This window comes from Anabrus simplex, chromosome 8 (genome assembly GCF_040414725.1).
Source record: "Anabrus simplex isolate iqAnaSimp1 chromosome 8, ASM4041472v1, whole genome shotgun sequence".
Lineage (NCBI taxonomy): Eukaryota > Metazoa > Arthropoda > Insecta > Orthoptera > Tettigoniidae > Anabrus > Anabrus simplex.
The window spans coordinates 225933362-225947429 of NC_090272.1; the positions used below are offsets into that span (position 1 = coordinate 225933362).

General features: G+C 38.3%; 1 protein-coding gene across 1 annotated transcript in view; it reads left to right on the plus strand.

Moving 5' to 3' along the window:
• Window positions 1-13810, plus strand: part of LOC136879384 (polycystin-1-like protein 2) — a 421935-nt gene extending 408125 nt beyond the window's left edge. Inside the window, exon 28 of the mRNA XM_068229099.1 lies at window positions 10253-13810. Within this exon, the coding sequence (XP_068085200.1) occupies window positions 10253-13411 (3159 nt within the window). The 3' untranslated portion in view covers window positions 13412-13810. The remainder of the gene's footprint in view (window positions 1-10252) is intronic.
• Window positions 13811-14068: the final 258 nt, after the last annotated feature.

A 14068-nucleotide genomic window follows, 5' to 3' on the forward strand; every position in this document is an offset into this window, starting at 1 on the left:
TGACAGAGTCCATTGTAAAAAAACATCGCAATTTATCCAAAGTTTCTTAAGGAATAACTACCAATTCTTATCTAAGAAGTCCATTAAGAACACACATGAATTAATAGACAAACTAAATAAGTTCAGCATGGAACCCGATTATTCATTCCACTCTTTTGATATTATAAACATGTACCCCAGCATCCAAATTTCCAAGTTAATTCCCATCATTGAAAATAACCTGAACAAAAATAGTCATTTGAGTAAATTAGAGATTCAAGACTTTATTACGTTACTAAAATTGTTTGTAAACAACAACTTTTTCACATTCATTGACATCATCTACCAACAGAACGGTCTGGCAATGAGTTCACCGGCCTCAGATATTCTTGCAGAAATTTACCTTGACTTCCTTGAGAACACTAAAATCAAGAACAAATTCGATAATATCCTTTTCTGGGCCAGGTATGTTGATGATGTTCTAGTAATTATAAATGAAAAATTAGCAGACACCCCTACCACCCTTCAAGGATTAAATAGCATCAAATCTCATATCAAATTTACCCTGGAATCAAAAACAGATCAAAAGATCAACTTTCTAGATCTTACCAATATTAGACATCCAGATTCTTTAACCTATAAAATTTATAGAAAACCCACCCAATCCGCAGTTACTATTCGTCATGATTCAACTCACCCCCAACCTCACAAAAGAGCAACATATAATAGCCTATTTCACCGAGCATTCAACATACCCATGACCAAGAAAGATCTTTCCAATGAATTGAATACTATTTGTGGTATAGCAAAATTCAACAGCTTCAGTAGCCACTTCATAGAAAGTATTATCAATAAACATAAATTTCGTCCCAAAACAACACTTAAGAAAGAACTACCTAAATCCTTTTCTCCTTTCACTTTTGATAACGGAATTCATAAGATCACTAACATTTTCAAGAGAAAAGGCGTAAAAATAGCATTCAAAACAAATAATAACAGTACACACATTCTACATAACACGTCACACATCAACAAGGTCAACAAGTATGCAAAATCAGGTGTTTACAGGCTTAAATACAACTCCTGCACTAATATTTCTTATGTAGGGCAAACTGGTAGAAGCTTTAATATAAGATATTTGGAACACATCAACGCAGTCAAATTTAATAAATTTTCAGCTATCGGCCAACATATGGTCGATTACAATCATAAATTCATGAACATTGAACTAGACATGGACATTCTTGAAATAGCTAACAAGGGCCCTCTGTTTAATATAATCAAGAATTTTTATATACATCTGGACCAGTACTTTAACGCTAACTACAACCTTAATGAAATAATGGAAAAGTCTAATATTTTATTTGATTTATTCATTACCTATTTCAGAAAAAGCAAGTTAGCAGACCAAAAATCTTTCTTTAAGTTTAAAGGTCCTCCGCCAATACAATCACCACCATTTTCCCACCCAGCGGCCCCGCCTTAAGCCACTTCCCATTTCCCTGCCTCTCCCTTCGCACGTCACTCACTAGATTGCTCCTCCCTTCACTAACTTCTTCACCTCCTATTCCATGCCATTCTCATTCTCTTAGTTGCACTCCACCGGTAAGGTTGTTCACATTGCGTGCAAGGTGAGAACTCGTTCTCTCTTACAGTTAAAATTGAAATAATAAATAAAGAGGTTCAACCTATTCAATACAAAAGAATAAGAAATGCAGTGATTACATTCTTATTTAATAATAAGTAGAAGTGGTACCGGTTTCAACCCTAGTCCAGGTCATCATCAGCCGATTAAAACATGCATAGTTTTTCATCTTTTAATCAGCTGATGATGACCTGGACTAGGGTCGAAACCGGTACCACTTCTACTTATTATAAGAATATAATCACTGCATTTCTTATTCTTTTGTATTGAATAGGTTGAACCTCTTTATTTATTATTTCAATGTTAACTGTGATACTTTTCAATATGGAACAATGAAATTTTTATCTTTAAATCGTTCTCTCTTTTCGTTCTTTGCCATTCCCATCCTTTAAAAATATCTTGCGTTAATTCTAACTTTTTCGTCATCAGGTTCGATTGGTTCCAACTTGGATTGGGAACATTCCTCACACTACAGCAAGAATTCATTATATTACAAGAATGTCGTATGGTTTTATCTACTTTTAATTTCTGTATTAGATATATTGGACCTCAAGTAAGACAGATACCCTCTGCGCCAATGTTCATCTTTCAATTCTCCACCTGAAAATGCACTCGGAATTCTAGAACTCAATGGAAGCATTTGGACTTTGCATTCAACCGGTATATTACGTTTCCAAGGTGCAATTTCAGAGTATTCACCAACAAGGGGATATTTGAATCATGATTGTAATAATTGTATGATAACTATTCTTACAGTCTAATTATATTTGACGTAAATCCTAAAAATTTTATTTGTCACTGATAAGTACAACATTATTTCGTCTATAACAGTTCATCAATCCACCATTTTATATGTACTTCATCGCATCACATACACAGTTCATTCTTTTAAATCTTATTTCCACAATATAATTCTGTCTTTGGATTTCAGCATATCCATAAGTATCTTAGTTAGGCTGATGATGACCCATATAGGGTCGAAGCTAGTACCTTGTTAAAATATATTGTAATGTATTTATAAACATTGCAATTACTGTATAGTATTGAGTAGGTGGAATAAACTTTGTATTTTATTTTTTATGTTACCCAGATATGTAAACCCTTCTGCATTCTCGAACCATTTTCCACCTACGTTCACTTGGCATGTCTTTTTCTCCTTTCCACAGTACATGACTACAGTTTTCTTTTTACTAATTAATGTAGCCACAAATGAGATAATAAAAATAATAATAATACATGAAATAATAATAATATAAATGCGGAATAGAAAATAATAATATTGACATTCAATGTGAATAAGGAAATAGTAAATAAGGTAAGGTAAGGGTTATTCTGCCCGAAGGCAGGTCCGAACCTCCGCAGAGGTGTTCCTGAGCTGGAGTTTACATGCGGTAGGGTGGCCAGTTCCTTTCCGCTCCTCCATTCCGTTACCCCCCACCAACAGCGCGTGGCAACCCATCCAGCTCCTGACCACGCCCAATGTTGCTTAACTTCGGAGATCTCACGGGATCCGGTGTTTCAACACGGCTACGGCCGTTGGCTAGTAAATAATATTGACACTTAATAACATGGATAGGGAAACTGTAAAGTAACACTGTGGTGGTGAATTCATATCATAACTTGGAAACGTGACGGAAAATTTTTAAATACGCAAAATCAAATCGTACGCTGGGAACTTTAGAGGCAATAATGACAACTAAGATAGGATGTGGAAGCTGCAGGAGCCCTATGAGGTCCATAGGAACGTATGACATTTTGGGGGAGAAAAGGCTTACAAGAATCACCCTCTAGCACAACTATATTAAAAATAACAAACGAAAAATTACAAGAAGCAAAGTTAAATGACAGAGCAGCTGCTACTTAACACATTTGACAAACGGATACAATTACGAATCCAAAAACACAAGTGAATGGATGATTTTTAAAAAGCAGGTGAAAGACTTGAAATTACAAACAGCGGGAATCTTGAGTAAACTCAGACACGTTAAATTCAAAACTTTGAAAATGACATAAAGCAAGAAAATACCAAAATGCAAAGGAATTAAATTAAATCAAACAAAATCAGTAAACACTGAAAACAGCAAGAAGGTAGCACTTACCACGGAAAACTCTCCTCGAGCACAACCGCACTCGAGGACGGTCAGATGGAATGGACGCGGCCTAATCGCATCCCACACGCAAAGCGGCCTAAGGCCGGAAAATGACAAATCACAATCCACCAATAGGACACTGTTCCACTAGATTCCCATTCGCCAATACAATTGCATGACCATATATGGTCATTTCCTGGCCTACTAATGCGAGAGGAATTACATCACCTGTTTCAACATCGGTAACCACATGTGCGGTATAGGATGTTTAACAACTAAAGCACCTTCACATTTTCAAATGTTACCAAATTACATCTTGATATTACAAACATCAAATCAACATTTGGACAATTTACATAAAATTTGAATACAACAATCACTTCAAAACATGTTTTGCATCTTGCAATGTTCATACTCTTCCATATATCTTGCTGTCCTATATTACACTTTTAAAAAATTATTACAAACATATTTAAATTACATTTAAAAAAATTCCAGCAGAGTCCAGAGTTCTTATTTCTTCATTTCTCACAATACAAAATATTACAAACAAAAATGAAATCCAGCTGTCCTTTCCTGATGACACAAAATGAAATTCTGCTGTTCTTTCTTGATGACACGCCTATCACAATTACCATTCCAAACTCTTTCAGATTTTCATTCCAAATGTCCAGTCTCCTTTTTACTTTCTTTTCTCCCTTTCCCCAAATCACCACATCATCTGCAAATACCAAAGCATTCACTTCATCTCTACTGATACTCTGTTTTACATGTTTTATGATTTCATCCATCAATATAATAAACAATAATGGTGACAGTAGGCCTACACTTCCTTGCTTGAGACCTTTTTTTTTTTTTGTATAAAATGTTTCAGTCATCATTCCCCACTTGTATACTGCTCTTACTCTCATGACACATTTTTATCTTGTTAATTAATGATTTTGGTACATTCCTTTTCATTGTTTTCTCTTAACTGTATTATAAGCTTTTCCCAAATCCAAAAATACAAAGTTGATTTCCTTGTTTCTTTCCAGATGATTTTCCATTATTGTTTGCACTGTAAATATCAAGTCTATTGTTGATCTATTCGGTCTAAAGCCATATTGTTCTTCCTCAAACCGTGTTTCTGTTATATCCCTCAGTCATTTGTCTATGACCTTCTCCATTACCTTTAGTCCATGTGACAACAAGGTTTTACCTCTATAATTTTCACATTTCTTCCTATTTCCTTTTTTGAACAATGGTACAATGCTTCCTTGTTGCCAATGTTCAGGCATCCTTTCATCCTTCCATATGGCATTAAGGGCTCGGTATAGCCACTGTAGTCCACTGCTTCCTGCTGCCTTGATCATATCAACATTGAATTTGTCTTTTCCACTTGCTTTATCTTTGGTCATTGCTTTCACTGCCCTTTCAAGTTCCAAACATGTTATTGGGTTCTCTTCTATTTCTCCATCTATTATTTCCATTTTCTTATCTCCTCCTTTCTCCGAGCAGTCATCCTCGTTATAATGTTTTTCAAAATTCTTTGCCATCACCTTCTGAAGATCCTTTTCGTCATGTACTATATATACATTCTAATGCCTTGATTTTTTCCTTGATTTATTCTTTTTAATTTTATTACTTTTCATAATAGTTTCTGATTTCCTCAACTATCTTACTCAATTTTGTTGGTAAACTCTCCCCAACATTTTTCCTTTTCTTCCTTGATACTCCTCTTTACGTGCAGTTTCAATCTTCTGTATTCCACCTGTAACCTTTCCATGGGCGCCCATATGACAGTTTCTAGAGGAGGGCCCAGACCTGGGGGTTTGTAGTAATTTTAATATTTTGGAAGATAAATGGCGATTTGTATTCTGTGGTAGAATAACCCACGGTATATCAGCTGCCTGTTGGTGGTGGACGGTACTGCCGCTTTTACGTTATACTGACTTTTAAATCATTTTCTTGAAAGGAAAACACGTGACTACACTAGATTTTTGCCTCTCCCTGAGAGCTAGAGAGGGGCCGCGGCCCCACCTTGCCCCCGAGTATGGGCGCCCTTGTACCTTTCTTATTCTCATACCTCTGATACGTTTTTTGCATCATCATATTAGTGGGAATTAAATTATTTGATGGCATTCACCAGTTGACTTGAGAACCCGTTATTCCAAAGCCCTCTTTATAACAATAATTTTCTCTACAACAATACTTTTTTTAATACAGTTTGCTTTACATTGCACCAACACCAGTCTTATGGTGAAAAGGTGATAGGAAAGAGCTAGGAGTGGAAAAGAAGCGGCCATGGTCAGTATTTTCCTGGTGTGAAAATGGGGAACCATCTTTAAGGTTATTGACAGTGGGGTTCGAACCCACTATCTTCTGTATTGAAGCTCACAGCTGCGCAACCCTAACTGCATGGCCAACTCACTCAGTAAATACTATTTTTTTCTATCTGTACCAGTATCGTATTGAGATTTCACTACACAGTCTTCTACACTGGTATGTAAATTCAATTATGGGTATGACAGTTATTAGTTACTAGTTTAAAATTTATTTTCCTACTAAGTAAATTATTTAAAACATTATTTTTAGGTATTTCTTTATATTACATGGAGTTTTTTAAGGATTGTTTTTGTCAAAAATGCATTATTTGAGACATATTTTTGGTCATTTATGAGTCATGTATCCACAGTGAAACATAGAAAATGTTGTCAACTTGTGTACATGGATTTATCTACAGTTAATTACAAATGAATGCACATAACCTTAATCACTGTATCACAAACAAAACACTTCACTCCGAGAACATCAACAAATGTACGGTATAATATAACTATTTTAAATAGTAAATACTAGTAATTCCAACTAGTCAATACGGACCAAACACAATATTAAGCTATCATGGTTAAGTTTATTAAACATCAACAAAGTTGCCATTTTAACAACTGCCTATTACTTCAACATGGAGATTGCAACGTTAAAATATAGTTGAAACAGTTGACTACTTACAATCATGTCATAACACGTAGTCACAAGTATAACCTGTTGACCCATAACTCCAACTAAGTAATAACTCTCCTATCAAGATCACCTCTTTATATCCGTGCCTGGCCAAGCTTCTAGAAAGATACATTACCAAAATACCTTCTCATAAATTCTCGAGTGCCTAGCAACATGGTTATAATGTACAGAATATTTTACCATAATCTAGTGCCATTCTGGAAGTTACAGTATGTTTCACAATTCTGTAGCGGACTACACAGAATATAGAGGTAAAATAAATTATATAATATTAATTTACAGGTATTTACATTAATGGAACTCATACACTGACTGACAGTGACAATGCAACACCAAGGAGGAGTGGTTCGAAAGGGATGAAAGTTGGGGAAAAAACAGAGACGGCACGGAAGAATAATTGATGTTTATTTCAAACCGATATTCAGGTTACACAATGCGCATGGCATCGACTCAGTAGGATGTAGGACCACCGCGAGCGGCGATGCACGCAGAAACACGTCGAGGTACAGAGTCAATAAGAGTGCGGATGGTGTCCTGAGGGATGGTTCTCCATTCTCTGTCAACCATTTGCCACAGTTGGTCGTCCGTACGAGGCAGAGTTTGCAAACGGCGTCCAATGAGATCCCGCACGTGTTCGATTGGTGAGAGATCCGGAGAGTACGCTGGCCACGGAAGCATCTGTACACCTCGTAGAGCCTGTTGGGAGATGCGAGCAGTGTGTGGGCGGGCATTATCCTGCTGAAACAGAGCATTGGGCAGCCCCTGAAGGTACGGGAGTGCCACCGGCCGCAGCACATGCTGCACGTAGCGGTGGGCATTTAACGTGCCTTGAATACGCACTAGAGGTGACGTGGAATCATACGCAATAGCGCCCCAAACCATGATGCCGCGTTGTCTAGCGGTAGGGCGCTCCACAGTTACTGCCGGATTTGACCTTTCTCCACGTCGACGCCACACTCGTCTGCGGTGACTATCACTGACAAGAACAGAAGCGTGACTCATCGGAGAACACGACATTCCGCCATTCCCTCATCCAAGTCGCTCTAGCCCGGCACCATGCCAGGCGTGCACGTCTATGCTGTGGAGTCAATGGTAGTCTTCTGAGCGGACGCCGGGAGTGCAGGCCTCCTTCAACCAATCGACGGGAAATTGCTCTGGTCAATATTGGAACAGCCAGGGTGTCTTGCACATGCTGAAGAATGGCGGTTGACGTGGCGTGCGGGGCTGTCACTGCTTGGCGGCGGATGCGCCGATCCTCGCGTGCTGACGTCACTCGGGCTGCGCCTGGACCCCTCGCACGTGCCACATGTCCCTGCGCCAACCATCTTCGCCACAGGCGCTGCACCGTGGACACATCCCTATGGGTATCGGCTGCGATTTGACGAAGCGACCAACCTGCCCTTCTCAGCCCGATCACCATACCCCTCGTAAAGTCGTCTGTCTGCTGGAAATGCCTCCGTTGATGGCGGCCTGGCATTCTTAGCTATACACGTGTCCTGTGGCACACGACAACACGTTCTACAATGACTGTCGGCTGAGAAATCACGGTACAAAGTGGGCCATTCGCCAACGCTGTGTCCCATTTATCGTTCGCTACGTGCGCAGCACAGCGGCGCATTTCACATCATGAGCATACCTCAGTGACATCAGTCTACCCTGCAATTGGCATAAAGTTCTGACCACTCCTTCTTGGTGTTGCATTTGCTCTGTCAGTCAGTGTATAAATATTTATGTACAGCACATGTTTCATGACATAACCTCACAAACAACGCGATCTATCGTACGTACATATGATGTAATAATAATACAAATAGCGACTGGATATAAAACTTAATAGACATACATTACATTGAATAATAATAATAATAATTGTATAATAATAATTATTATTATTATTCAAGCTCGCCACTCACATTATTTACCTATGGGTGAGAGAATATTGTTTTCAAGTTATATCTGCTTATCATACTTGCATCATGAGGTCATCATAATCCTTGCCTTAGTGATGACTCCTCAGCCATATTGCTTGGCTTCCTTGACTGGTTCTGCTTTTTTTTCTTTTACATTGCACTGACACAGACAGGTCTTATGGTGAGGATGGGATAGGAAAGGCCAAGGAGTAGGAAGGAAACAGCCATGGCCTTAATTTGCCTGGTATGAAAATTGGAAACCACGGAAAACCATCTTCAGGGTTGCCAACAGTGGGGCTCGAATCCACGTTCACAGCTGTGCACTCCTAGCCGCACGACCATCTCGCCTGGTGACCGGGTCTGCTACCTCTTACATTAGATAGTTTCTGAACTGATGTCATGAGGCTGAGTAAACCCTCTTAAACCCCTCAATGCAGGATTTAGATCTTTGAAAGAGCCAGACTTGTTACTCGTAAACTACCTTTGTCATTTATTTATTACAACACTTGCAGGCTGCCACAAGAACAAAGAGTACCTGAACCATTAGATATTACTTCACAAAACATTTTTAATACTTAAATGAAAACAGGGTAGCCTCAAGGTGGCTATCGACCCCTTTAATCAGCTGCAAGTCACAAAATACTGTAATATTTTGCATGATTTCCTTGGCAGGCAGACCTCAAGATGGAAAATATTATAAGAAGAATAGATAATAATTTAATATAATAACTTAAGACCTCTTTACTGGTAAGTATTAATTGGCAGATAGGATGAGTTAAGAAAGCATTGTTTAATTATAATAATTGTATGGCCTCAGCTACCATCTACAGACATTTTAATTTCACACCATTTTGCTGTCTGATAATAAATTTTGACATTCTGGGCCACTAGATAGCAGAGTAAACCAAGTCTCTCTTGGGCATCTGAGACTGAGTTTTAATGAATTTTGTTGGGTGAACACTAAATGTGTCACTAGAGATCCTTTACCAACCAACATGGAGTGTAGAATGGACTTTCTTTCCACCCTTCAAAAATCTAACAATCTCTGCCGGTTTTGAACCCGCTATTTTAGTATCCGAAGAGCGACGTTCTACCTCTGATCCATGGAGGCATCTTGTCTTATAATGATAACTAGTCTAATATGATAGATCTTGGATCATAGGGACTATAAATATTATTGTTACACTGTCAAATGTGCTAATGGTGGTTGTATAATGATAATGTTATTGGCTTTACATCCCACTAACTGCTCTTTTACGGTTTTTGGAGACGCCGAGGTGCCAGAATTCTGGTCCGCAAGAGTTCTTTTATGTGCCAGTAAATCTACTTACATGAGGCTGACGTATTTGAGCACCTTCAAATACCACCAGACTGAGCCAGGATCGAATCTGCCAAGTTGGGGTCAGAAGGCCAGCACCTATACTGTCTGAGCCACTCAGCCCAGTAATGGGGGTTGGAAAGGGACATGAAAAGATTAAGGATCCAGTACAAGGCCATATTTGGAAGTTCATTCATAGAAACCTACAGACTATATACTGGAAAGTTTAATAGTCTAGAGGATGCTGAAGATGTATGTTTGTACGTAAGAGGGATATATCTAATTCATGTGTTTTCTTTCTTTTCAGATTAAAACTGCTTCTTTGTTATACATTCACTCCACTAACTACAGAGTACAGTTGGTGCTCTTTGTGCTGTTTGTTGTGATGGTGTCTGTACTCTTCTTACGTCAGATGATGGTTATGAGAGAACTATCAGTTCGTGTCTTCTGCTCCAAATTTTGGAACCTACTGGATGTTTTTATTGTTTTTGTTGGTATTGTTTGTATTGCAGTCGTTTTTGCCCGAAATTTCCATGTCAGATCATTGCTTACAAGGCTTGCAATAACTGATGATAATGAATTTATTAGTTTCTATGGTGCATGTTTTATTGATGAAATCTTGTCTTATACAATAGGCTTTCTTATTTGCTTGTCCACAGTCAGACTTTGGCGACTACTGCATTTTGGACAAAATTTTAAATTATTTGAGGTTACATTATTCTTGGCAAGACATTCATTGCTTTCTCTAACATTGATGTTTGTCCTTATTCTAGCAGCATTTTCATGTCTAGTTTATCTTGTTATGGGAAATATTCTGCAAGGATTTCGCAGTCTCTCTCGCTCCTTCACAATGCTCATCTCTCTCTCCATAGACTTGAATAAAGATTTTGAATATTCTGTATTTTTTGAGAGTAACAGAGTTCTTGGACCAATTATTTTCCTTTCTTTTTGCATTGTCTGTGCTATCTTTGTTATAAATATGTTTGTAACTGTTATGCTGACATACTATACGGCAGCACAAGAACACATCTTTCGAAATAACATAACCTATAATTTGTATCATTATATGCGCGACGAATTTTATCATTACTTCCGGAAGAGTATAGTGCAGGGAAGAACTGACACTATAAGACTTCGTGGGGGAGCAGATAAAGATGATATCAGTGATGGCTATGAAACACCTAGATCATCAGAAGCTTATCACGCAGCAAGAAGCTCTTTGGATGTCGATAAGCAGGCTAAAAAGTCTTCTCGTAGTTCAGTAGGAAGCAAAAAAAGCAGTAAATCCCTGGAGAGGAGAAGTTCAGCTTCTTTGGATAGGAAAGGAAGCTCTGCCCGATCTGTTGGACGCAAAAAGTCTCTTAAGCAAGTGAATTCCAAAGGAAAGAAACCTAAGACTGGTTCGAAGAGTCAGTTAGAAGATACGGAAGACACTGCAGCTCCACCTATAAAGAAGACATTAGGTCGCAAGAAGAGTTCTGCTAGATCTCTCAAGCCCAGTAGATCGTCTCAAAAGGATGATTATAGAAGAGGACAGAAAACATCAAGAAGCAAATCGAGAGGTTCCTCAATCCGTAAGAAAAGCGTAACAATAAATGATGATAGAATGGCGCGTAATTTACTTGAAGCTGATGAGATTGACCCCACTGAACACAAAGTAATACAGACAGATGATTTAGCTGATGGAAGGCAAACACCTGCTTCCACCAGATGGTTAGAACCAGATGAACTCACAGTAAGAACAAGCCTTGTTTTGGATGTCTACACTCCTGAAAGGCCAAGGCCACCAGAAAAAGATAAAAAGACTCAGACAGACAGAGATCAAAGAACTCAAACCCAGAGAGACAAAAGAACTCAGACCCAAAGAGACAAAAGGACTCAGACTCTGAAGGATAATGTTACACAGACCCCAAGAGAAAGTTGGACTCAAGGTCCTGTTGACTGTCTCAAGCCTCCTCCTCTTGTAGACAAAATAACTCAATATCCTGGGCTTACACCTGGTCAGCCTTGTATAATAGATGCAGCATCTTCAGCTCTGAGTATAACTGGAGAAGAATATTGCCCTGTGTTTGAAAATAGAGAAAGAGTAAGATTTAAAGAACCCACAACATCACTACTAACTACTAAATGTGAATGTGGAATTGAAGATGCTCCTCCCCTGTGCAGGTGTGATGAATTTTATAAAATACCCCCAGTAAAACCATTAGGACAAAGAAGTGAAAGAGCAAGAGATAGTGGTACACAGACTGTTTGTGAATGTCAACCTGGTAAACCAACTTCCTCTGGAGATGAAAAGAAAATAACACCCCCTCCTAGAACTATCCCTTCCCCAGACAAATTGCTTGTTTGTAAGTGTGGAAGTCCAAAAGATAAAATTACTGGAGATCAGAACAAAAGTTCTACAGCACCTCTCTGTATGTGTGGCCTCTCTTCAGGTACCTCCCCTGGTGATCAAAAGAAAGTTTCCATAAAACCTGTCCCTTCATACAGAAATGCAGTCCCTCTTTGTAAATGTGGCCCTTCTGCTGGTAATTTGGCAGATCAGAAAAAGGTTTCTGGTGTCAAATCCAAAGAAACAATGACCATTTGTAAATGTGGGCCTTCTTCTGGAGATCTAAAGAAGTCTTCACCACCTCAAGCTGGTATTCTTTGTAGGTGTACATTTGAAACTCCTACATATTCTGCTGACGACCAGAAAAAAGTTATAACAATCCCTCCATATAGAAATGCTGTACCCCTTTGTAAGTGTAGACCTATTCCTGGATCTCCCCCTGGAGATCAAAAAAAAACTCAAGATACAGTATCTTTTTGTAAGTGTGGTACGTCTCATCCTGGAAATCCAAAGAAAGCCTCAACGAAACCAGACCCCCCAAATAAAGCAGTTAAGGAAACACTTCCTTTATGCAAGTGTGGAATTTCCTCTGGAGATGGCAGGAAATATACAACAAAACCTGTTCAGTCCAAAGATAGATCATCTCCACAAGATGTGAAAGAAAAGAAGTCCTTGCTGGACAGGTGGTGGCCTTTTAATAGATCGTCAAAAATTGTCATCTGTAATAGTGGTGCCTGTCAGAGTTTGAGGACTGGAAGAAAATTAAAACCGGCAGATAATCCTGAGGTGGGAAATGTAGAAAAATCCAATAAAAGGGAAACAGTAGGCCCCTTTAATAATTCCAGGACACTGATGGTTACTTCAAAGGCTGATAAATCTAAATGTTGTGACAAGCAGGTATGGGTTAATAAACCATGTGTGCCAGGTAGTGAGACCGACTCAAAGGACTCTCTAGCTAGTGGCTATAAGATGGCAACTGCTCCGTCATCGGCCGTCAAAGTCTGTTGTCAAAACCCACAAAAAAACAGAGTTGTGCATGAACAAGTAATACCCAGGCAATGTTCTAAATGTAAAAACACTTATATTCAGTCAGTTGGAGTGAGAAAGACACCTTCCAGATGCTCACCTATGTAATTACATGCTACCCATACTACTTATATTACCAACTGGCTCTTCCTATTTATTATCCTAATTTGTTTCTGGGGTGATTCATTAAACCTATTTAAAAGAAAAAATGGATTTGTATGCTGTACTTAGGTATTGTATAGACTATTTCTATAGTTATTTATTATGTCTTTTATTCATACCTGACATGTGCCATACAGTTTTGTGTATTTTCTGATACTGATTGCCTTTATTTAGATGAGAGAGGGTGGTGACCCAAACATGGTGTACTTCCACTTAACACAGTGAATTAAAACCTCTCACTTTTTATTGTAGTTCTGTTGTGAGAAATGTTTTGTATTGTTGCTTTGTCACTGTTAATCTGAAGCTGTCAATTGTAAAGCCGAACTATGTAATAAATAAGTTGTAGATGAATTTAAAAATTAGTTTTATATCACTTTAATTAATATTTTTTACAAATAAAAATAAATCATTGTCAGAGATATAAATGTTATGTCCCAAGAACCTGGATATACATTAGATAAAATTACAATTGCATGCTAACCAGTCTGACAATGACTTTAGTGTGAAAAATGTTTAAGTTTCATACACTAAGGCTATAACTGGTGCAAGAAATGGATAGCAGGTTTTCAAAAGTATCATCCCTCCTACTACTTCTATTCTTAC